Source organism: Platichthys flesus, chromosome 11 (genome assembly GCF_949316205.1).
Source record: "Platichthys flesus chromosome 11, fPlaFle2.1, whole genome shotgun sequence".
In the NCBI taxonomy this organism is placed as follows: Eukaryota; Metazoa; Chordata; class Actinopteri; order Pleuronectiformes; family Pleuronectidae; genus Platichthys; species Platichthys flesus.
The window spans coordinates 17,778,036-17,802,643 of NC_084955.1; the positions used below are offsets into that span (position 1 = coordinate 17,778,036).

Below are 24,608 nucleotides of genomic sequence, written 5' to 3' on the forward strand. Positions count from 1 at the left end.
TTTGGTGGGAGCAGGTTGGAGGAATGCAGACAGGCCTGGTGATAAGAGAGAGACACTGGAATTAGGGATCGGACCATTGCCGCTTTTCTTTACAGGTGATTGAATCGAGGCAACAACATCACATCAGCATGATAAAGGACTTCCCGGTGAGTCGAACCTCAGAGCACAACTTTCCCTGTGGGATTCCTGATCCGCGGTGAAAGTCCACCTGCTCATTACCGCCTCACTCTCACTGTCTGACCTGTCCGCTGTTCCCTCGTCCTCCCTCTCCACCCATTCATTCTCAATCCCTCCACAGGTCTCCTCCCTCGTGGCTGGGTTATATATAAAAGTCAGGCGGCTGGGATTTCACTCCTCCTCATGCACATTGCGTAGGTGTTGCTTCTGGAATTTGTCCGTGTTATGTCCGAGTGTCACCAGAGGTTGAGGAGCATCACTTTTACTGTTTAAGGGTAAGTTTAAGATACTTTTTTGGTTCTTCGTTCATTTGTTTAATTGTATTTCTAACAATACAAATGAATAAAATACAAACCACAATGTTTTTTCAAGACCAAAATGATAAAGTTAGTCCTACCTGCTAATAATAAGAATACATTTTTTTTTTTTTTACTTCAATTTTCTTCCTGAAGTCAAACATCAGGGGTGAATGTCTCCGTCTCTGGCCCGATCGGCTCCGAGCGAGCTCAACCATTGGTGGAGCCAGATGAGGTTTCGCCTTCAGAACAAGAAAGGATGGAACGAGCTGCTGGATGAGACCTTTCTGTTCTACACCAAGTAGTAAGGACACTCAAAACAGATACAGAATCAGAAAATGATTGGTATTCAATTGTAGAAACCTGTTTTAATTTGTCTTGTCTTTCTTTCCTCAGCATAAATGACATTCCTCTCTTCTATGCGGCTAAGAAGAACAGTGTGGGTTGCATCAAGAAGCTGCTGAGCTTTGCGTCCACCAACATCTTTGAGAGGGGTGAGGCTGAACGGTGAAGTGTGACACCGTGGTGTTGGGGTTTCAGTGCAGCTCGGGGTCAGCCGTGCATGACGGAGCTGTGATGGTCTCTTTCAGGGGCTCTCGGGGAGACAGCGCTTCATGTCGCCGTGATGAATGACAGCCTGGAGGCTGCCGTGGCTCTGATGGACGGAGCTCCTGAACTCATCAACGAGCCCATGACCTCTGAGCTCTTCCAAGGTGGATACTTCATACATACACACAAACACCAGCACACACACGTGATCATGTAGCTGGAAGGCTGTTTCCTTAATTCTTCAAATAAGTTTTCGAAAAATTAAGAACATGAATTGTTCTGTTTAGATAACTGGAAAATTGAGAATACAAAAAAATTGCAAGATACATTTATTACAATGTGGGGAAAGGTTAGGCTACAGCCAGTACTGGAAAGTAAAAAAGTATTTTTGATTTACTTAAGTATTTTCCATTTTATGCTTCATCATACCTCCACTTATTTCAGGTATAAATATTGTACTATATTCAGATTTTGCACAAAGAAACATAAAATACAGTATATTGTCCTCTCATGTAGTATGATATTATAACTTTATTAAACTATACCAGCAATATATGAAGTAATTAACAAAAAAATCGTCTCTTTCTGAATATTTATGTGTTAGATCTAATATTTATACATCAATAATGATTATATTGATGACTTTTGATACATTAAGTGCTTTGCGTAACTTCTCCTCTAATTTGTATTGATATAAAATGGTTTATTATGTATCTTTTTTGGATTATTATTTAAATATATGTATTATTTTATTATGCTGGGACAGTGCTACTTATACCCAAGTAATATTTTTTACTTCTATACCAGTGGATAGAGCTGAGTAAGAATGTGAAAATGTTGAATAAAAAATGGTTCCCTCACAGTAGACTGACTGTCTGTCTCTGCTCGGTCCCAGGCGTCACTCCGCTCCACATCGCCGTGGTGAATCAGAACATCAACTTGGTCTATCATCTCATTAGTCGAGGTGGTGATGTGGTCAACCCCCGAGTCACCGGTTCGTACTTCAGGAAGAGGAAAGGAGGACTCATATACTACGGTAGGTTGACGTGAGTGGGACTAAACTGTTTGTGGTGGAGTGGCTCAGTCCGAGCTGGATCCCCCGGTGTCCACATGTCGCGGTTAACTTCAGCAAGACGAGGAAGCCAAAGGCTCCCAATGAATGTGTAAATCTGTACGTTCTCCTGCTTTTAAATCTAAATGTAATGTTTGCGTGTGTGCTGGTGTTTTTTTTTTTAAACGCACAACAGGAGAACACATCCTGTCTTTTGCTGTGTGTGCTGGAAACGAGGACATTATCTCCATGGTGATCGATGCAGGGGCGAGCACCAGGGTCCAGGACTACAGAGGTATAACATGTTCCCTCTTGTAGACACTGTATTATTTCATATCTGTGTGTCTGTCTGTTGTTTGAATTATTCATGTCTTTCTGTTGTCTCTCCGTGTTCCTCCCGTCTGCCCTCCCTTGTTTTCCCTCCTTGTCTTCCTCCCTATAGGCAACACGGTCCTTCACATTCTGGTTCTGCAGCCCAACAAGATGATCGCGTGCCAGGCCATTGACCTGATTATGGCGCACGACGCTGAGCTGGACCAGTTGGTGCCACTGGACATGGTGCCCAACTACCGAGGCCTCACACCTTTCAAAGTGGCGGCCAAAGAGGGAAACGTCGTGGTGAGTGGGAACCTGGGGAGACTCTGAAACGGAGAGAGGGAGCAGATTATCATCCCGTCTGACTCCCTCTGTCTCTCTCAGGCATTTCAGCACCTGGTGAATAAGAGACGAGTGGTCCAGTGGAGTCTGGGCCCTCTGACCTCGAACCTGTACGACCTGACAGAGATCGACTCGTGGGCCGACAACATGTCAGTGATGGAGCTTATTGTTGGTGGCCATAAGCGAGAGGCAAGTAACAAGCTCACCGGATATACAGCATTCAGCAGAAATCACAGGTTATGTTGGATGAAATGAATTTGGTCTGATGATGAGTGATTTCTGCTTTCCAGGCGAGGAGGATACTGGAGGTGACCCCCGTGAGGCAGCTGGTCAGTCTGAAGTGGAACCTCTATGGAAAACATTACTTCAGGTAGAGTCAGGAGCTGTACACACACGTACAGTCTTGTTTAGTTGTTGTTGTTGTTTACAGAGTTTTCTCCTCCTCTCTTGTGTCAGGCTGCTGATGCTTCTGTATCTGCTGTACATCGTGATTTTCACACTGTGCTGTGTGACTCGCCCCCTGAAGGACGCGCCGGAGAACTACACAAAGTCGGACATGGACAAAACCATCCGCATCCAGAAACCACTCAATGTGCGTTGGAGTAAATGAGATGTGACCACTTTAAAATTTTATGTGGTACATTACATACAGAGGAACATGAATAATATAACCCCATTCCACACTGTAAATACTGTTTGTACTTACACAGCAATAATTTAGGGTTCTGCCCTTTACTCATGTTTAATGGTTCTTTTATTTCACGCCTGTACATACCATTTATATGAGAGATTCAGTTTTTATATTTTGATATAAATCATTCAAATTGAGCTAACCCCTTATATGTTTATAGAGGTTGTAACTCTAGTGTATATATGTATAATTTAAGATAAAATATTTGATAAATTCAGGTTTTGATGATAAAACTCTTATAATGTCACAGGATTTTTAAGTGTAATCGATTATATTTACAAGGTTGGATTTAAACGTTTACTTTCTTAAAAGTTCTTTATATTTGTCTTAACATAAGTAAAATGTACTAATTTTAAATAAATGTTATATAACTATTAAAAAGAAGATATTTATAATTTATTTCAATCCAATCACAAAAACACTGTACTATACAAAAAAAAAGAACGTAACGTAGCCGTAGCCTGGTGTTTGTACTGTGCACCTGCATATAACACAATGAAAAAACAATTGGCTTTAATATTAATGCAAACTGAATTTCCTCTTCCCATGTCTCAGGAGAGTTATGTGACATATGAAGACAGCCTGCGGCTGGCGGGAGAAGTCATCAGCGTCCTGGGAGCTATTGCCATCCTTTTGCTGGAGGTGAATTTACGATACATTTGCAAAACCTACTTTATCTTCATGCACATTGTATCTTACCTTGTATTACACTCATCCTACTGTGTCCCCCCCCAACAGATCCCTGATATACTGAGAGTTGGAGCAAAGCGCTACTTTGGCCAGACAGCACTCGGAGGCCCCTTCCATGTCATTCTGTGCGTTCAAACCCGACATAAACAGCAAGATAAAGCATAAACTGCTCTGAAACACTATTAATACTAATTCTCTGCTGTCTGTGTTGCTTTTGCCAGTATCAGCTACGCCTGCTTGGTGGTGCTGCTCTGCGTGTTCAGAGCCTGTGAGGTGCAGGGAGAGGCCGTGGTGATGGCCGTGTGTTTGGTTCTTGGCTGGTGCAACGTCATGTTCTTCGCCCGGGGTTTTGAAATGCTCGGCCCTTATGTCATCATGATACAGAAGGTAGAAGACAGGAGCTCACCAAGAAACACGGAAACAGCATCTTGTTCAGTCATTTGCATTTTCAGTCTGAACCCCCTGTGTCTCATTTCCTCTCAGATCATATTTGGAGACCTGACGAAGTTTATGTGGCTGACTGTGATTGTGCTCATTGGTTTTTCTACCTGTGAGTATATTCCGGGTGACAAGATCAAACAATTCTCACGAAGTTTCCAAGATATGGATAGTTGATATTCAGCATTCACATTTTGTATCTTTGTCCTCCTCAGCCCTGTGGATGGTGTATATGACCCAGGATCCTGATTCCCTCCCTGCATATCGCTCCTTCCCCATCACCCTCTTCTCCCAGTTCGAGCTCAGCGTAGGTCTCATAGATCTGCCCGTGGATCACACCATCACCACCCCCCCCATCGTCCATGTGATACACTGCGCCTTCTCAGTGGTCTCCTACATCCTGCTGCTGAATCTCCTGATAGCCATGATGAGCGACACGCACTGGAGGGTGGCGCAGGAGAGGGACGAGCTCTGGAGGACACAGGTAACACACACACACACACACACACACACACACACACACATGCACTGCACAGATTTAAACTGGGGTGTGAATGTGCAGAAACACCTTGTGCACTGCTGTGTCAGATACAATAGATGTGATGTGATGTGCAGGTAGTGGCCACAACTCTGATGCTGGAGAGGAGGCTGCCACGCTGGCTGTGGCCTCGGCTCGGGGTGTGTGGGCTCGACTACGGCCTGAAGGAGCGCTGGTATCTCAGGTGAGTAAAAAATAAAAATAGACACACAAAAACACCACATTGGCAGAAACACAAATAACAAAGGTGACATCATGTGAAGTGCAGCGGGGTGAGGGTTTCTTATTTATAGGTTTTTCTATTTTCACTAAAAATAATCACACAGGGAGACACAAGTGTGTCCACTGACGACAACCTAAGTGGCCTCTAAAGCACTGTGGCCACACATCATGTTGGGCTGTCAGCACAACTCTCTCTCTCTGAGAGCTGTATGTCTTACACATCCTACACATACATAACATAACATTGGGGGGAAATATATTAATTCACTCTTTGCTGTAAAGATGATATATAGATATAGGTTAAGATGATAAAAAGATGGATGACGCGTCTCCGCTTTTTCCCTGTTTACAAAAGTGAAGACAAAATACCCAGGATACGAACACTGCCATCTTGTGCAGAGTCTGCATTGTAGAGATCAGGGGATGGAGCCTCAGTAGTGAGGTCTCTGCGATACATCTGTCAATCATGGTGTTTCACTCTGTTTTTATTGCATTAAATAAGTCATTAAAACCAAACTAACTGTAAAAATGTACAGTTGAGAATACATGAGTGTGATAAGAACTCCCTTATATGGTGGAAACCTTCTTTTGTTAAAGTTAAATTATTTAACATCTACTTTGAATTGTTTGGCTCATGCCCCATCCACTAACATGGAGGAGGTGGCGATTATGAGCCACACTGCACCAGGTGGTGAATGAGACTCTTTGGCGTGTCGTCCCTCTTTATATACAGTCTCTGGAGATCATCAACACCACTCTAACATATATAAAGTAACCCAGAAGCTACACTTGGGAGCCAAGTAGCTTAGCTTATCATAAATAATGGAAACAGATTTGTTTTTTGTAAGAATTTAAAAAACAATACATATCTTAACTAATGAGCTTCAGGTATGCTGGTAGGGATTGTGTAACTATCCAATGAGGCAAGCTGTTTCCAGTCTTTTGGGGTTGTATATTCTCAGCAGAGGGTTCTCATCTCCAAATAGATCAGATATTTGTCAATAATAGTTTCCAGTGTAAAGGGGTTTATCTTGACACGTCTGTTACTCCTGCTTTACTCCGACTTCTTTGCAGGGTTGAGGACAGAAACGACTCCATGTTGCAGAAGATGCGTCGTTACATCCAAGCCTTCTCCAAAGAGGAGGAAAAGGAGGGATGGGACAAGATGGACACGATAAAGGGCTCGAGCTCAGGAACCCCAACGCTCAGGCCTAAAAAAGTAGGTAGCTCTGGCAACAGGAAGACACTGACTGGCTGGCAGATGATCCGCCACAGCGCTTTGGGTTTGGAGATGGAGCAGGAGGACCCGGAGGACCAGGACATTAAACACGTTTAGAGGGAGACTCTGTCTGAGCGTGGACTGGGTCGTCCCAGGCCTTCTATTATCTCACAGCTCTGTGGTGCTGATGAATTTCTCTGAACTAACTTTCGAGGAGAACAATCTCAGTTTCTCTATGTAGACAACAGTGCAATTATTCCTGCAGTATTATGCCATAGAAAAGAGTTGTGTTATTTTTATAGCAAGATAAAACATATGTAGCAGTAAAACTGTATATAAGAAGCTCAAAGAAAGTGAAATAGAGACATTGTACTTGTTAGGTAGAAGCATGATTATTTTATATGAAAATAAAAACTTGTTGAAACAAAGTTCACATTCAGGTTCATATGATACTACATGATGCTGCAAGAAGATGTAAGTTACAATTCCACAGGTGTTAAATACAAAACAGCTGTTGTGGAAGACGCTTTGTAATTTTATTTGCCGGATTCTACTGATTGAAAAGTGGAAAGAGAAACGATGCGACGTGTTACTGAGGAGTCGATGCTTGCAGACAGAGAATGTGTTTGTTCATTTCTCTGATGAAAAGACGATGCTGTCAGGCCTGCTTCTCACAGATGAAGTAGGCTGAGTGGGCGCATGGCGCCCTCATCCAGTTCTTCTGGGGTGGGCCGTCACCTCTCAGGAGGCCACAATCCCCCTCTGAAAGATTATCGTCCCAATAACTGCAGTGAAAAAGAATATTCAAAATTACATCATATTATTGGACATAGTGGTTATTCGTTTTTACATGTTTTAAAATGTTTTTCTGAATTAACAAAATAATTAAGTCGTTAATTCAGAAAACCTGAGCTGGTTTATTTTCTCAAATAACTGCAATAGAATTTCTGGAAATATTTGTAATATAGAAATATTTGTATAAGACTAAGGAAGAGGAAAAAAGAGTCACCTGTCTCCCAGTGCCCTGTTGTCGACCCATCTCCATTGACTTCCAGGACGTTCCAGCCCGATCCAGAATAAGCCAATCCTCTTCCCACTCAGAAAAGTCTACGGAGGAGTTAAACAGTTACACAAATACAATATTACATTATTACCAAATCATCACCAGGGAATGAAGCGAGCAGGACAGTCAAATTCTGTTCCACCTGAACACTCTGGCTGGAGATGACGGCCAAACGTCCTCCTCTGGTGGTGCACTCGATCATGCTCATCAACCAGGTCGACCTCATGGTGGACAGGAAATAACATGACTTTTCAAACGGCAGCCATCCGTCACCACACTGGTTGCAGTGGAGCTCTGCAAGAAGAAACAAAAAACCTTCAGAAGCAATGATAGACAAATGAAAGAAAACATTTTTGCTCTTATGTTTGAGTTTCTTGTGTTTTTATACAAACTGATCTTATTCAGCTGAATCTAATTATAATAAATTCTTATATTCTTGCAAAACCAAGCACATGAACAAGCTTCCTCTGCAAGGAAAAGACAGAACTATATAAACACAAAAACATCTTTTGGTTTTCATTGATCTATGTTTCTTTTCTTCCTGGCGTTGCTCTCACTCTGATGCTGGATGTCGGGGAAGTCGGTCTGGCATTGGTCAAAGTTGCAGGTTGCAGTTAATGAAGTGCTTGTCCTGCCTGCTCCTGCTTCCCCACTCCCTGGGCAATCTTTGGATCCAGTTTGGACTAGAAATCAGGGCAGAGTGGGAGGAGTTGTGAGGGCAAAGAATAAAGTCTTCAGGTTACAGCTATTCAATCCGCCACAGTTCATATCCCTGTATTGTCCATGAGACAAAACAAAAACATAGTAAAAGCAACCCGTAAGATAAACTATTTTCCATGTTCTTTTAAATCTGAACTGTTATAGCTGCAGTCCTTTCAGAATCTGCTTCTAGACAAAAGAGGTTTGTTTTGAAAAACACTGACATGAGTTCAGATCCAAGGCTACTCACGTTTCACACTGAGGAAAATGACTGCCAGCACGAGGACGAGGCAGATCAGTGTGAGGAATAAACAGCCGGCACGGTACAGACGGGCATTTCCCTCGGTCTGTTTGCCTGAGGGAGAACACATGAGTGATGTTAGAGGAGATATTTCAGTAACAACAACACACACCAGCAGCTGAGGCCTACCTCTCTCCCCCTCCAGTTCAACTGATAACTGGGATGACAAGTTTTCCTTGGCGTCGTCTTTTTTATCCCCTCCATAAATGCGGCAGAATTTGATATACATAAAGAAAGTAGTCCAGAGAATTGTGAGGAGGCTTGTTTACTCCGTCCTGCTTCCTCTCCTTTGAACTGAGGTCTGTCGCAGCAGTGCAGTTTGAGCACACCCCTCCCCTCCTACGTCTGGTCACCATAGCAACATATCCGCCATTGATACCTCTGAATTAAACATGTGGAACAGTGCTCAAGTTGTCCTTCAACTCAACAGAACTTCAACTGAATCTCTCTTTGTTTGAAACTGAGGGAGAAATAAAGAGGCACAGGCAGATAGTGTCCGTCTGCAGGCACAGTTCTCCATAACAACAGATTCCTTCTTAAGGTCATTTCAGATCTGCACGTGTTTCAGTTCAGAAGCAGAACAGCTCGTCTTTGGGGCAGATTTCAGACGTTTGTCTGGAGACACGTGATTAAAGAGCAGGACTTCAAACAAGGCCCTGCTCTAGACCCTTTGTGTGCTCTGTCCACACCTCAAACCACACGAATAAAACAAGTTTCAATATGTTTTTATCACTCCAGGGCATCATTTTCAGTTCTTCATACACTGTGTGAAATACAAAAACAACAGAACTTGTTATAATCAGCAGGGACATGGTTAGATTTAAGTTTTTTTTTGTCACCATTTCAATGAGACACTTCCAACTGTTAATTTGACAGTTTTAAAACAATTATATCAAGTTGAGTATTATTATAAATGTATCCTTTACAATGCTGGAATATTTTTAGAATCTCTGAAAATATTTCCTATAAACAATTGATCAAACACACCAATGGATATTTTTTCAGTTCTTCATACACCATGTGTCTCTGTCCATGTTTTCATACGACAGACAATAAGAACAGAAAATCCATAACGCCCATGATTCAATTTAAGTTACAGTTAATAACTTGTATTACTGTAGTTGGGGCCCGAGCACCGAACAGTGGGAGGCCTTATTGAAATTGTATGGATTATTCTTATTAATGTAACCAAAATGAATTGGCTTTCTGAGGGCTTTAACATGCTCAACCTCTCACCAAACCTTGCAGGTGTATCATCACCAGACAAACAATAATGTCTCAAGGGGCATTATGAAAAACAGGAAGCCCGCCATCTTGCATTTAGTGGCCATTTTGTAAATATTTCACACTTTTACTTTGACGAACTTGTCCCAGGGCTTTAATCAGATCAACTTCAAATTGAGATGAGTGTAATCTAAACAAGATGGAGATAAAAAACTCAGTCAAAGATAAATTTTTCCTCACCCGGTGTGACCGTGGCGTGGCGTCAAAGTTTAACTGCACGCCATGAAAACACAAGGTTCTGTATCTCGGGCATACATGGTCCAATAGAGTCCAAACTAGACATGTAAGAAAAGAGTACCGGCCTGATGACATCTACACAGAAATCATGACTTGAAATCACAGCGCCCCCTGGGGGCAACAGAAAATGTCTTGTTTTTTTAACGTCTTACACCTGGATGTATTCCTCCTCATCCACTGACCGCAACCATGTTGTACTGTGTCAAATGGGTCTCAAGACATTGATAATGAAGACATAAGATTAACGTGACTTTTTGTCAAACTACATAATAATGGCGTGGCATTAAAGTTCATCAACTCGCTGTGAAACACAAAATTGCTGTAACTTCAGTGTTCATGGCTCTATCTCACTCAAACTACATGTGTGTATCAGTAGCCCCCCGCCCTTAAGATATTAATATGGTTTTAAGGTACGGGCGTGGCCAAATAACTGCATAGCGCCCCCTAAAGTGCAGCCCCGGCACCACGATTGGCCAACATATCCAAAAATCTTTTGGGCAATGTGTCTTTTCATAAGAAACAAAAAAGTCTCTTGGATAGATATGCTACACCAAATTGGAAGCCCGCCAATTTGGCTTTTGTGGCCATTCTGACAATTTTAGACATTTTTACTTTGGCGAACTTGTCATAGGGCTTTCATCAGATCAACTTCTGGGATTGTCATCTCAACAAGCTGGAGATATAAAGTATCTTGGTATATGGGATTTCATCACACAGTGTGACCGTGGCGTAGCATTAAAGTTTGATGAGTCACATCAAGATGGTTGAGCTGCAGCTGCAATATTGGTCACTAGAAGGGAGTGTAAGACCATGGTTTGTCAAAGGCCTAACTTGTCTTCCCCTGTGTGTCAATTAAAGTTGAGATAACTTTAGTTCATGATTAAGAGTAAAATGATAATTTTTTAAGGTCTGGCCGTGGCATGGCGTGAAATTTTGATGGTTCGCCAAAAAAGAGGGATTTATTATAACTCCTCTGTGCATTGTTCCATCAGCCTCCAACCTCATTCACATATTCACTGTCCCGCCCTGATCAGATCCATGTGTCAATATTAACTCATCATTACAGCGCCACCTACTGGCAACAGGAAGTTGCTCATAATAATCACACAGGGAGTAGATGTAAGTCTTACACATCCTACACATACATAACATAACATTGGGGGGAAATATGTTAATTCAATCTTTGCTGTTAATATGATATAGATATAGGTAAAGATGATATAAAGATGGATGACGAGGCTCCACTTTCTCCCTGTATCAAAAAGTGAAGCAAAAATACCCAGGATACGAACACTGCCATCTTGTGCAGAGTCTGCATTGTAGAGATCAGGGGGTGGAGCCTCAGTAGTGAGGTCTCGGCGATGCAGCTGTCAATCATGGTGTTTCACTCTGTTTTTATTGCATTAAATAACTCATTAAAACCAAACTTACTGTAAACAAATAAATAATGGTAACAGCTTTGGTTGATTGTACTGTTTAACAAACAGTCCATAATTTAACTAATGAGCTTCAGGTATGCCTGCCTAAAAACAGAGGTGGCTTTGGCAACAGGAAGACACTGACTGGCTGGCAGATGATTCGCCACAGCGCTTTGGGTTTGGAGATGGAGCAGGAGGACCCGGAGGACCAGGACATTAAACATGTTTAGAGGGAGACTCTGCCTGAGCGTGGACTGGGTTGTCCCAGGCCTTCTATTATCTCACAGCTCTGTGGTGCTGATGAATTTCTCTGAACTAACTTTCGAGGAGAACAATCTCAGTTTCTCTATGTAGACAACAGTGCAATTATTCCTGCAGTATTATGCCATAGAAAAGAGTTGTGTTCTTTTTATAGCAAGATAAAACATATGTAGCAGTAAAACTGTATATAAGAAGCTCAAACAAAGTGAAATGGAGACATTGTACTTGTTAAGTAGATGCATCTTTATTTTATATGAAAATAAAACCTTGTTGAAACAAATTCCACATTCAGGTTCAAATGATACTACATGAAGCTGCAAGAAGATGTAAGTTACAAATCCACAGGTGTTAAATACAAAACAGCTGTTGCGGAAGAAGCTTTGTCATTTTATTTGCCGGATTCTACTGATTGAAAAGTGGAAAGAGAAACGATGCGACGTGTTACAGAGGAGTCGATGCTTGCAGACAGAGAATGCGTTTGCTCATTTCTCTGATGAAAAGACGACGCTGTCAGTGCTGCTTCTCACAGATGAAGTAGGCTTTGCTGTTGCAGGACGCCCTCATCCAGTTCTTCAGGGGTGGGCCGTCACCTCTCAGGAGGCCACAATCCCCATTGGACAGATTATCTTCCCAATACCTGCAGTGAAAAAGAATATTCACATAACATCATATGCGAACATCGTTGTTATTCATTTTTACATGATTTTAAGATGTTTTTCTGAAAAAACAAGATAATTAAGGCGTTAATTAAGAAAACCTGAGTTGATTTATGTTCTCAAGTGACTGCAATACAATTTCTGGAAATATTTGTAATATAGAAATATTTGTATTAGACTATGTAAGCGCATCGCATTCACCTGAAATTACGAGATAAGTTTCATAAAAAACAAATGAATCGTGGTTATTCATTTTTAGTAAATTGGAGAGAGAACGAATCCTTAGTTGTTTTGTTTTTTTAATATATATTCACTCTGGCCACATTATTAGGTACACTCCAATACAACAGCCATGTCATAAAATAACGTTCAGTTTTGTTAATAGTGTGGCAATAATTTCAATTAAATTAAATACCTTAACTGCGAGTAATATACATTTTTTAAATACACCAGAAGTCACATTCAAATATGCTAAAGCTATCACACACTTACAAACAGTCATCGGGTGCAATTCTGGGTTCATTATCTTGCCCAAGGACACCGACATGTGAAATGGGGGAGACGGGGATTGAACCGCTTACGTTGTGGTTAGTTGACGACCCTTTCCTACTTTCTCAGGCAGTACAGTACAACAACCCCTTTCACTATGACCTCAGCAATACAATTAGTGTAATTTACACATTTCAGACAATGTCAACAAACGTTGCTGGACTGTATAGGTGTACCTAATAATATGTTTAACAAACTCTGTATGTTAAACATATTAGGAGCATTTTCATGATACAAACAATGCCATAATTTCTCTCTCATTTTCAAGCTTTATATATAATCTCCTACAATCTGATCCAAACTTTATGGGCCTGAAACTTGAGAAAGAAAAAAGAGAACGGAGCGAGACGGCTGAAGAGGGAAAAGGAGTCACCTGACTCCCAGTGCACTGTTGTCGACCCATCTCCATTGATTTGCATCATGTTTCAGCCCGATCCAGAAAAAGCTTTTTGCCTTCCCAGTCAGAAAAGTCTACGGAGGAGTTAAACAGTTACACAAATACAATATTACATTATTAACAAATCATCACCAGGGAATGAAGCGAGCAGGACAATGAGTCGATTTCTGTTCCACCTGAACACTCTGGCTGGAGATGACGGCCAAATCTCCTTTTCCGGCGGTGCAGTTCTTCTGGCTCATGGACCAGTTCAGCCTGACGGTGGACAGGTAAAAACACGTGTTTTCAAACAGCAGCCATCCGTCACCACACTGGTGGCAGTCAAGCTCTGCAAGAAGAGACAGAGAACTTTCAGAAGACGTTGATAGAAAAAAAAAAAAAGTCTTTGCTCTTATTTGCGTTTCTTCCTCATATTTCCTGTATATATGTATATTTTTTAACAAACAGTTCTTACTCAGCCATATCTAGTTATGAATTAAATGAAACTTTCCAGGTTCTCTAAAAACTAAGCACATGAACAAGCTTCCTCTGCAATGAAAAAGCAGAACTATCTAAAAGCAGAAACACTCATCTTTTGGTTTTCAGTGATCTACATGTTTCTTTTCTTCCTGGCATTGCACTCACTCTGGGCCTGAATCTTAGGGAAGATGTTCCAGCATCTTCCATCATCCCCAGTCCCTGGGCAATCTTTGGATCCAGTTTGGGCTAGAAATCAGAGCAGAGTGGGAGGAGTTGTGAGGGGAAAGAATAAAGTCTTCAGGTTACTGCTATTCAATCAGCCACAGTTCGTATCCCTGTATTGTCCATGAGACAAAACAAAAACATAATAAAAGCAACATGACCCCGTCAGATAAACTATTGTCCATATTCTTTTAAATCTAAACTGTAAGTTACAGCTGCAGTCATTTCAGAATCTAATTCTAGACAAAAGAGGTTTGTTTTGAAAAAAACTGACATGAGTTCAGATCCAAGGCTACTCACATTTCACACTGAGGACGATGACGGCCAGCATGAGGACCAGGGAGATCAGTGTGAAGAATAAACAGCCGGTAAGGTACAGACGGGCATTTCCCTCGGTCTGTTTGCCTGAGTGAGAAGACATGAGTGATGTTAGAGGAGATATTTCAGTAACCACAACAATCAATAAATCAATTTTTATTATAGGCCATATTCACAAATCACAATTTGTCTCATATAGAGCCACATGTGAGGGATCCCTCTCCCAGGACAGAAGTGCAAAAGATGTCAAGTGTAGAGATCGTCATCAAGATAAAGGTTTTAACAGCATTGATAAGGGTAAATATTTTGAAGGATAACTGAAGGTCAATTAATTGACAAAACACACCAGCAGCTGAGGCCTACCTCTCTCCCCTTCCAGTTCAACCGATAACTTGGATGACAAGTTTTCCTTGGCGTCATCTTTTTTATCCCCTCCATAATTGCGGAAGAATTTAATACACTTAAAGAAAGTAGTCCAGGGATTCGTGAGGAGGCTTGTTTACTCCGTCCTGCTTCCTGTCCTTTGAACTGAAGTCTGCCTGTAGCAGTGAAGTTTAAACACACACCCCTCCCCTCCTACATCTTGTCACCAAAGCAACATATCCGCCATTGATGACTCTTAATTAAACATGTGGAACAGTGCTCAAGTTGTCCTTCATCTCAACAGAACTTCGACTGAATCTCTCTTTGTTTGAGAATCAGTGAGAGATAAAGAGGCACAGGCAGATAGTGTCCAAAATAACAGATTCCTTCTTCAGGTCATTTCAGATCAGCACTTGTTTCATATCACAGATTAATGTGTAGGACGTCAAACAAGGCCCTGCTCTAGTCCCTTTGCCTGCTCTGTCCACACCTCAAACCACACAAATAACACAAGTTTTTACATGTTTTCACGTAATCACACCAGGGCATCATTTTCAGTTCTTCATACACTGTGTAAAATACAATAAAGATAAAGATAAAAAGATAAAGTAGCTTTATTGTCAATTTCTTTACATGTTCAAGACATACAAGGAATCGATACAATGTTTCCCACCCTCCCACAGTGAAACATATAAAGTGCACAGGCACAACAGATAACACAAGACATTTCCTAATACTAAGAAAACATACAGATTTTTTAGTACAGAAGCATAAGGTTCTCTAAAGTGTAAACGTAGTGATTAAAGTGATAAAAGTGCAAAAAGTACAAGAGACAGTTTGTTGCAGAGTCCTGAGTTTTTTTAGGGCTGGGGGGCGGGGGGGTTCAGCTTCCTGTCAGACTACAGGATATGGCTGGGTGGAGTGAGGGGAAAGAATTTAGCTTCCTGACAGCTTGGTGTATGAAACTCTTCCTGAGAATAACAACAGAACTTCTTATAATCAGCAGGGACAAGGTTAGATTTCATTTAATTTTTTTTCACCATTTAAACGAGACTCTTCAGTTCTTCATTCACCATGTGTCTCTGTCCATGTTTTCATTCGACAGACAATAAGAACAGAAAATCCATAAGGGCTATGAATAAAGTTACAGCTAATAACTTGTATTTTTGTAGTTTTGATTGTATTTGTATTTCTGACTATTATATTGATGTCCAAAACATTTTTTTAAATAACTCGATAATGATGTGAACCTGTTGGAGTCGACAAGCTCACTAAGTTTCAGCAAATGTAGGATAAACCATGTCTGTATTTAGATATTTGTATTACATTCACAAAGCTGCATTCACAGTATAATGTAAACACATAATATAATCTGTCACAGTGATAAAAGCAGAAGTAAAAAATTTAACATCAGTACATTCTACGGAAGCGTATTACAGTGACTTGAAAATGAAATAACAGAGCAGAATTTTTTTAAGATAACTCCCTTGTTAATTCAGAAAAAAGCCCAGATTTTTTCTTTAAAGGACAATTATCGCTTAATTCCTGAAAAACAGGGTTGTTTCCAAGAATGAATGAGATCGTTGTCATAAAAAAATTAAATCCTGCTCTGTTTTTCTGAATTAACCAAATAGTCTACTGTATTATACCATCAAGAGGCTCTCACTTCCATGGAAATGTCCCACCTGTTGACATTAATCCGTTTTTTCTTTGGTACAGTACAGTCCCTAAGCTATTTTAAGTTTGTGTGTTGCACAATTTTTAAATAACAAATCAACTTAAAAACAACATATTTCATGTTTATTTTTCACCAGGATAATATACTTGATAAAAGTATTAAAATTTAAAAAATAAAATGAATAAAACAAAATTAGGGGAGAGGTTAGAAAAGCATATTCTTTTCCTTTTTTCAATTGAATGCAATACGCTTCCGTATAAACACACCAATGCATCATTTAATTTCTACATACACAATTTCGCTTCGTCCGTGTTTTCATGGCTTACAGTGGTGAAATGAATGTATTAATTATTTAATGCCAAGTAGCTGTGTAGGTAAGTTGGGGCTATTTTGTATAAATGTGTCCTTATGTTATTTGTATTTTTTTTACCATCTACTTGCCAATTGGAAAATAGCCTTCTCAGCTGAATCTGGCTCATTTACATGATAGACTTAACTGCACGTTAATGAATTTGCATTGTTCAATTCAAACAAATACACAATTAAATCGAATAAATACATTTCTTGTTACCTTCAGCTTTGGCCTCCACCACCAGTTTACTTGTGCCTTCACCATCTCCGTCTCTCTTCTTCTCCAAGGGCATGTCCTCCAGCTCCATGGCTCTTCTCTTCTCTTCCTCTAACTTTCGATTCGCCTAGAAAGTCCCTCAGTGGCTTGCCAATCATGTTATGTAACTTTTCAGTCAGGCAGATAAGAATGCTGAAGAGTTGTTTAAATATCACGCCCCTTGGTTTGAAAAATATTGTAATAAAAATAGCTATGCCGAGCATAGTTCTATATTAAATGGTAAATGCCTTTGTATTTATATAGCGCTTTTCTAGTCTTGATGACCACTCAAAGCGCTTTACAGTACAGTTCTACATTTACCCATTCACACACACATTCATACAGCGCATCTATTCGCAACACTCAGTTATTCTATGGGGGGCCATTCAGGGTTCAGCATCTTGCCTAAGGACACCTCGGCATGCAGATGGGTCAGACTGGGGATCGAACTGCCGACCTTCAGGTTGGAGGATGACCACTCTACCCCTCAGCCACAGCCGCCCACGTATTACAGTGGTAAGTGTCTCATACAGGTTCTCACTGACATCTTTATGACATAATAATCCTTCCATTTTGGTTCTTGAGACCCAAACACTGTGTAGCCAATTTAGTTTCCATTAAGACCAACTAACTTTTCAAATATTTCCGGTGATAACCGCCTCCTGTGCGGATGAAATATTATTCCTGAAAACGAGAACAGCCTCTCAACCGGAGCTGAAGAGGGGAGGGTTGTGTTAAATCGAACAAAAAGGAGCTTGATGATTGGGTACTGCTGAAGAGAAAGCAGGTCTTTCCTGGTGTCCTCCAGAAAATGAAGGGTCTCTAACTCCTCTTTGCTGTGGCGTGTGATCTCCTGTCTTTCCTGGACTTAAGTTTCTTCAGCTGAGAAAGCAAAGAAGTCATCTTCCTCATCATCTTGGAGGATGGAGGAAGCCGTTTCTCTCTCTGCCACCAGGCCAAGATCTTCAGCTGAGTAAAGCATAAGCTGGTGGATTCGTCTCCTTTCTCCTGACAATCATGGTGGTAGCCAGCGCATTTTGAAGAATGGGTGAACTCATGAACTGTTTTTTGATTCGTGGATAAAGTATTTTGAGTAATTTTAAATACAAAATTACTCCAATCTAAAGTATTTTGTTACAAATTACGTTGGCCCTATCAAATACAAATTACAAAATACTCAAAAGTAATGAAATACGTATTTCACATACGAGTAATAGAAATACTGCCCATCTCTGGGTAGATGCATGACTATTTATATGAAAATAAAACCTTGTTGAAACAAAGTCCACATTCAGGTTCAAATTGTACTACATGATGCTGCAAGAAGATGTAAGTTACAAATCCACAGGTGTTAAAAACAAAACAGCCAATGCCGAAGAAGCTTTGTATTTTATTTGCCAATTTTACTGATTGAAAAGTGGAAAGAGAAACGATGCGACGTGTTACTGAGGAGTCGATGCTTGCAGACGGAGAATGCGTTTGCTCATTTACATCATATTATTGGACATAGTGGTTATTACTTTTTAGTAAGGTGGAGAGAGAACGAATACTTTATTTGTTTTTTGTTTTTTTATATATTAACTCTGGCCACATTATTAGGTACACTTGTACCCTCCAACACAACAGCCATGTCATAAAAATAACGTTCAGTTTTGTTAATACTGTGGCAATAATTTCAATTATATAATAAACCTTAGCTGAGAGTAATAAACATTTTTTAAATACACCAGAAGTCACCTTCAACTATGCTAAAGCTATCGCACACTTACAAACAGTCATCAGGTGCAATTCTGGGTTCTTTGACTTCCCCAAGGACATGTGAAATGGGGGAGACGGGGATCGAACCGCTTACGTTGTGGTTAGTTGACGACCCGTTCCTACTTTCTCAGGTAGTCCAGTACAACAACCCCTTTCACTATGACCTCAGCAATACAATTAGTGTAATTTACACATTTCAGACAATGTCAACAAAAACGTTGCTGGATCTCATTAGACTGTATAGGTGTACCTAATAATATGGCGACTGACTGTCTATGCTAAACACATAAGGAGCATTTGCACGATAAAAACAATGCCATAATTTCTCTCTCATTTTCAAGCTTCATAAATAATCTCCTACAATCTGATCCAAACTTTATGGGCCTGAAACTTGAGAAAGAAAAAAAGAGAACGGAGCGAGACGGCTGAAAAGGAAAAAAGAGTCACCTGACTCCCAGTGCACTGGTGTCGACCCATCTCCACTGATTTCCAGTACGTTCCAGCCGGATCCAGAATATTTGGTCTGTCACCTCAATCAGAAAAGTCTACGGAGGAGTTAAACAAACTGATCTTACTCAGCTGAATGTAGTCATAAATGAAATGAAATCTCCCAAGTTCTCTAAAAACCAAGAACATGAACAAGCCTTCTCTGCAATGAAAAAGCAGAACTATCTAAAAACATGTTACATGTCAAATGTTTCTTTTCTTCCTGGCATTGCACTCACGCTGGGCCTGTGACGCTCAGTCATTTATGTTTATGGTTTTCTGTCTCGTGTTTTCTATTTCCTGTTTTATTTTGTAGCCTCGCTGTCACTGTTTTGTTCCAGATTCTCGGTGTCTCACTTCCTGTCTTTGATTGTCATCTCCAATCCTCATGTGTTTAACCCGTGTGTAATTGCCCCTGCCTTCCTTCTGTGTATTTAAGCCTCTGTTTCCCTTTGTCTGGTGTTGGGTTGTTAGTTGTTGTCTCTACTCGTTTCCACACGTTGTGAGATATGGTTTTTCTTGTCCGGCTGTCTCAACCAGCTTTCCCTTCTGGATCTTCCTTGATCTCCATGCGCCTTGTCTCCAGTGTTCCTTGTTAGTGTTCCTGTTTTGATTTTTGTCTTGTTTCAAGACTCTTTTTATATTAAATACCTTTTTTGTATTTTTTAACCTCTGCATCCTGGGTCCATCTCCTCCCTCAAACCGTAACAGGGCCTGAATCTTAGTGAAGTCGTTCTGGCATTTGCCTCTTCCATCTTCCCCAGTCCCTTGGCAATCCTGGGATCCAGTTTGGGCTAGAAATCAGAGCAGAGTGGGAGGAGTTGTGAGGGGAAAGAATAAGCCTGGTGGCAACAGGAAATGTCTTGTTTTTGGAACGTCTTACCCTTTGATATATTCCTCCTCATCCACAGACCGCAACCATGTTTAACTGTGTCAAATGGGTCTCAAGTAGGGGTGTAACGATTCATCCACTAAATCGATTAATCGATTTATATTCCTGCAATCCAACTGAATCGATCTGTGCTTAGCAAATCGGCATTCCGGATGACATATCGATTAAAAATCAGTTGAAATGGTACTTAATCGATTTGTATCGGTACTTGGAAACTGCACATTGGATTAGTAGCAGGTTCAAACACTGCTCGTTTAACCTGAAAATAAGTTGGTTGCACTTTATTATTGTGCTCTTTTTATGTTGAAAACAAAAGCAGAAGTAGCAGGTAAACCTACTGTTAATTCAAACTTAAGATTGTTGGTTGCACTTTATTTATGATACTGTATTATTTTTATGTTGAAAACAACAGCAGAAGTAGCAGGTGGTTGCACTTTATTGTGTAATGTTTACATTGAAAATGGTTGCACTAGATTCAAATAAAAAGTTAATACATTTGCCATGAATTTTTCTTCGCTTGTTTATAATATCCATAATTAATTTAAACCTGATTTCCTTACAAGAAACAACAGGGATCTCAGAAACTTTGCCTGCACTGTCCAGTAAAGTTACTGAATCGATTTCAAGTCACTGAATCGAATCAAATCGAATCATTCTAAATTAACCAAGACCGTCCTTGAATCGAATCGGCAACCATGAATCGTGATTCGAATCGAATCATTGTTAAAATGAATCGCTACACCCCTAGTCTCAAAACATTGATAATGTAGGCGTAAGATTACTGTGACTTTTCGTCAAACGCCATAATAGTGGCGTGGCGTAAGTTCACCAACTCGCCGTGAAACACGAAATTGCTGTAACTTCAGTGTTCATGGTTCTCTCTGACTCAATCTACATGTGCATATCAACTTACATATGGCATTTTGTATGGGACTGCATTAGTACCTACGCATTGGTTATGAAATTAGGCATTGCTGTATTTCAAATAAACACATTTTCAAGGTAAACCTGGAATTGAAGATCTCTCACTTAAGATGGAGCAAAAAAATAAGGGAGCATCTAAATTCTATGATATATTTATATACAATTTCTATAGTTGGAGGGCCTCAAAATATGTTGAGGCCCTCCATCGTTTCTGTCATCGTTGTTTAACCCTTGTGTGGTGTTTGTGTTTTGGTCACTCAGCCAATGTTCGCAGGTCTGGTGGACCCACCGCACTATTCGATCTTTCAAGCAATACAGCTACAACAATATATGTAAAAATACTTAACAGATGTTAACTTTATCCCAATTACAAGGAATATATACAGCATATATGGTTAATATTTGTCATTTACCCCTGTTAAATCACATTTATAAATAAAGGTGCTTTTCGTTATTTTTGATAAAATGCAATTAAACAAATAAACATTAATTGCAATCAAGATATGATTGGATAAAACGAATATGAAACAAGGTTCGTCATCAGTATTGAGGTCTATTTCTTGAACTTAATTAGAAATTGAACACACTCATGTCAGTCTACATGATGAATGATTTTTGAAGAGAGAAAATCTTTGGAAGTCAACAGGCACGTGCACAGACATTTGGCAGATGCTCAAACCCCCCAAAAAAGGGCACCCATCGCCAAAATTATTTACCAAATTAAAAATAATGATAATAAATAAATAAAAAACACAGTAGGATATTTTCAACTTATATATTTATTTTGTTAGGCAAAAAAAGACAAAACAAGGCCATATTGAATAACCCAATAAGGGTTAGGGTTAGGGTTAGTGATGTGATGGGCTCCTCTTGACCAGGTAGGGTTAGGTACTGCAGTACAAGGTCGATCCAAGTTGAAAGCGAAAGCACACGTATTGTCTATGAAACAAAAGCCTAATACCAGACTAATGGATATAATAGTTCGATGAGTTATTTTTGTGTAACAGTCAAAGTTGAGGGGCGTGGCTTATTGTCACATCAGAGTTTCCATTGATCTATTAGTCACATTAGCTTCCTTTAACCCCCTTTGCTTCAATTCCTCTAGCCCCCTTTGTTTCAATTCCTCTAACCCCCTTTGCTTCATAACCCCCTTTGCTTCAATTCCTTTAACCCCATTTGCTTCAATTCCTTTAACCCCCTTTGCTTCAATTCCTCCAATCCCCTTTGCTTGAATTCCTCTAACCCCCTTGGCTTCAATTCCTTTAATCCCCTTTGCTACAATTCCTCTAATCCCCTTTGCCTCAATTCCTAGTAACCACTTTGCTTCATTGAAGAATCAGTCTGCAGCAACCAGCCAATTGGTAGAACAAAGAAGAACAAGAGATTTTTCATGCAAAACACATTTCGAACAGCGAAAAAAACAGTCATAATGGAGTTCACTAAGAAAGTTAAACAAATGGACATAAATGCAGAGACTGTCCGCCCGTACTTTGAAAGCTTTTTTACGAATCTCACAGCAGATCAGTGGGAGAGGTTGAAGACATGCAATCCGGATGAAGCTACAACATTTATGTTGGCAGAACTTCTGCTGAACCTAATGACGTCTGTTTCAAATGCCATTGTGAAGCGGCGTCCCCGTTCACCCGTGTCTGAGGATAAAGTTCGGTCCATTCTGGGCGACACTCTCAGCAACAGTCTTTCACCAGGCAGCACAACAATGTCTGAGAGTTTGGATAAGCTCACAGACTTGGTTGTAGAGGAGGTGACGGAGACTGTCAACTCCACCTTGTCTGCAAGCTCCAGCTGTGTGAGCTCTGAGAAGCCTATCCCAACCCGTCTCATTAACCCCGCTAAAGTCCAGAAGATGATCTGTTATGCCTGCGAGTCGTTAAAGACAGACAGACGAATCAAACAGTTGGTCAAGCAAAGTCGGGCCATCTCCTCAGAGGAACAGGACCCTTCAGATGATCCCATTCTGGTGTCTAGGACTTCTTCAAGCTCCTACTCTTCACGAGTAAGCTCCAAGTCAGGTAGTTCCTCAGAGGGAGGTTCAACAACAAGCAGTGTGGACAGTGTGAAGTGGCTTGTCCAGGAAACAATCAACGAGAGTTTGACTGACATCACAGACTTCTTCAGTGAGTTCAAAGACAGCCTCTCTCTCAGTTCCTCGTTTTCTTCAGAGATTGATTTGGCTTTAGATGAAATAATTGAGTCAATCAGTGAGGAAAGCACAAATGGAAAGGGATCCCTAGAGCCAAACTTCTCAAACGGTAAAGCGATGAGAAAGATCAATAGGCTTTTCATAAAGACTTTTGCCGCTGCAGGGACACTCCAAATATTGTCAAAGGTCGCGGAAAAATTCAATGAGAATCCCAAAGTCACTAGCAGGAAGGCGATGCAGTCATTGATTGCTAGTATTGACGCTGTGCTTCTGGAGAAGGAGAAGCCAGGAGGTGGAAATAAAAATTCTGCATTCAAAACACTGGAAAAGCCTCGATCTGAAAAGGTTATTGTATTCACAAAACAGCTTTCAGATCTCATCTATTCGCACATCGCACCTGGCAAGAATTCAGATAGGGGTTCAGGTCTAGTGAAGAAGGTTTGTGTTCCTACTTCACACAGGGGCATATATGCAGACATTCAGACCAGGGTGTTTTGTTTTCTGTCCTTGATAAGCTGGTGGCTGAACAACCAAGTTAACCGCCACACAAACAGAGTGTCAGTCGCTTTAATGACCATCGACTCATCGCAGTCATCATCATTAGAGGTCAACAGCCTCGAGGAGAAAAGATCAGAGCAGTCGTCACCATCATCAGAGTTCACCAGCAGAGGAAATGAAAGACTGAAGCAGTCAACATCAGCAGTGGTCACCAGCAGAGGGAGTAAAAGATCGAAACAGTCTTCATCCTCAGAAGTCAGTAGTGGGGGGAATGAAAGACTGAAGCAGTCTTCATCCTCAGAATTCAGCAGCGGAGGGAATGAAAGACTGAAGCAGTCAACATCAGCAGTGGTCACCAGCAGAGGGAGTAAAAGATCGAAACAGTCTTCATCCTCAGAAGTCAGTAGTGGGGGGAATGAAAGACTGAAGCAGTCTTCATCCTCAGAATTCAGCAGCGGAGGGAATGAAAGACTGAAGCAGTCAACATCAGCAGTGGTCACCAGCAGTGGGAGTAAAAGTTCGATGCAGTCTTCATCCTCAGAATTCAGCAGCGGAGGGAAGAAAATATCTAAGCAGTCAACATCAGCAGTGGTCATCAGCAGTGGGAGAACAAGATCGAAACAGTCTTCATCCTCAGAAGTCAGCAGCGGAGGGAATGAAAGACTGAAGCAGTCTTCATCACCAATGGTCACAAGCAAAAGGAAGAAAATATCTAAGCAGTCAACACCAGCAGTGGTCAGCAGCAGTGGGAGTAAAAGTTCGAAGCAGTCTTCATCCTCAGAAGTCAGCAGCGGAGGAAAGGAAGGACTGAAGCAGTCAACACCAGCAGTGGTCACCAGCAGTGGGAAG

General features: G+C 40.8%; 2 protein-coding genes across 2 annotated transcripts; one reads left to right on the forward strand and one right to left on the reverse strand.

Moving 5' to 3' along the window:
• The first annotated feature begins 322 nt into the window (after positions 1-322).
• On the forward strand, positions 323-6,694 carry trpv6 (transient receptor potential cation channel, subfamily V, member 6). The gene is made up of 17 exons (XM_062400093.1): positions 323-452; positions 630-777; positions 870-967; positions 1,064-1,186; positions 1,918-2,058; positions 2,270-2,368; positions 2,516-2,691; positions 2,773-2,919; positions 3,021-3,100; positions 3,187-3,322; positions 3,977-4,063; positions 4,160-4,236; positions 4,333-4,498; positions 4,595-4,661; positions 4,765-5,033; positions 5,165-5,271; positions 6,384-6,694. Exons 2-17 carry the CDS (start codon positions 647-649, stop codon positions 6,643-6,645), a joined length of 2,166 nt encoding a protein of 721 aa, XP_062256077.1. The 5' UTR covers positions 323-452; positions 630-646; the 3' UTR covers positions 6,646-6,694.
• A 201-nt stretch (positions 6,695-6,895) lies between these two features.
• On the reverse strand, positions 6,896-17,157 carry si:dkey-26c10.5 (uncharacterized protein LOC563797 homolog). The gene is made up of 12 exons (XM_062399005.1): positions 17,005-17,157; positions 14,375-14,479; positions 14,018-14,098; positions 13,570-13,721; positions 13,370-13,467; positions 12,305-12,428; positions 8,721-8,856; positions 8,541-8,645; positions 8,149-8,274; positions 7,734-7,885; positions 7,538-7,635; positions 6,896-7,313 (listed from the first exon to the last, which is right to left on the reverse strand). The coding sequence occupies exons 1-12, from the start codon at positions 17,090-17,092 to the stop codon at positions 7,187-7,189; spliced, it is 1,392 nt and encodes a 463-aa protein (XP_062254989.1). The 5' UTR covers positions 17,093-17,157; the 3' UTR covers positions 6,896-7,186.
• Positions 17,158-24,608: the final 7,451 nt, after the last annotated feature.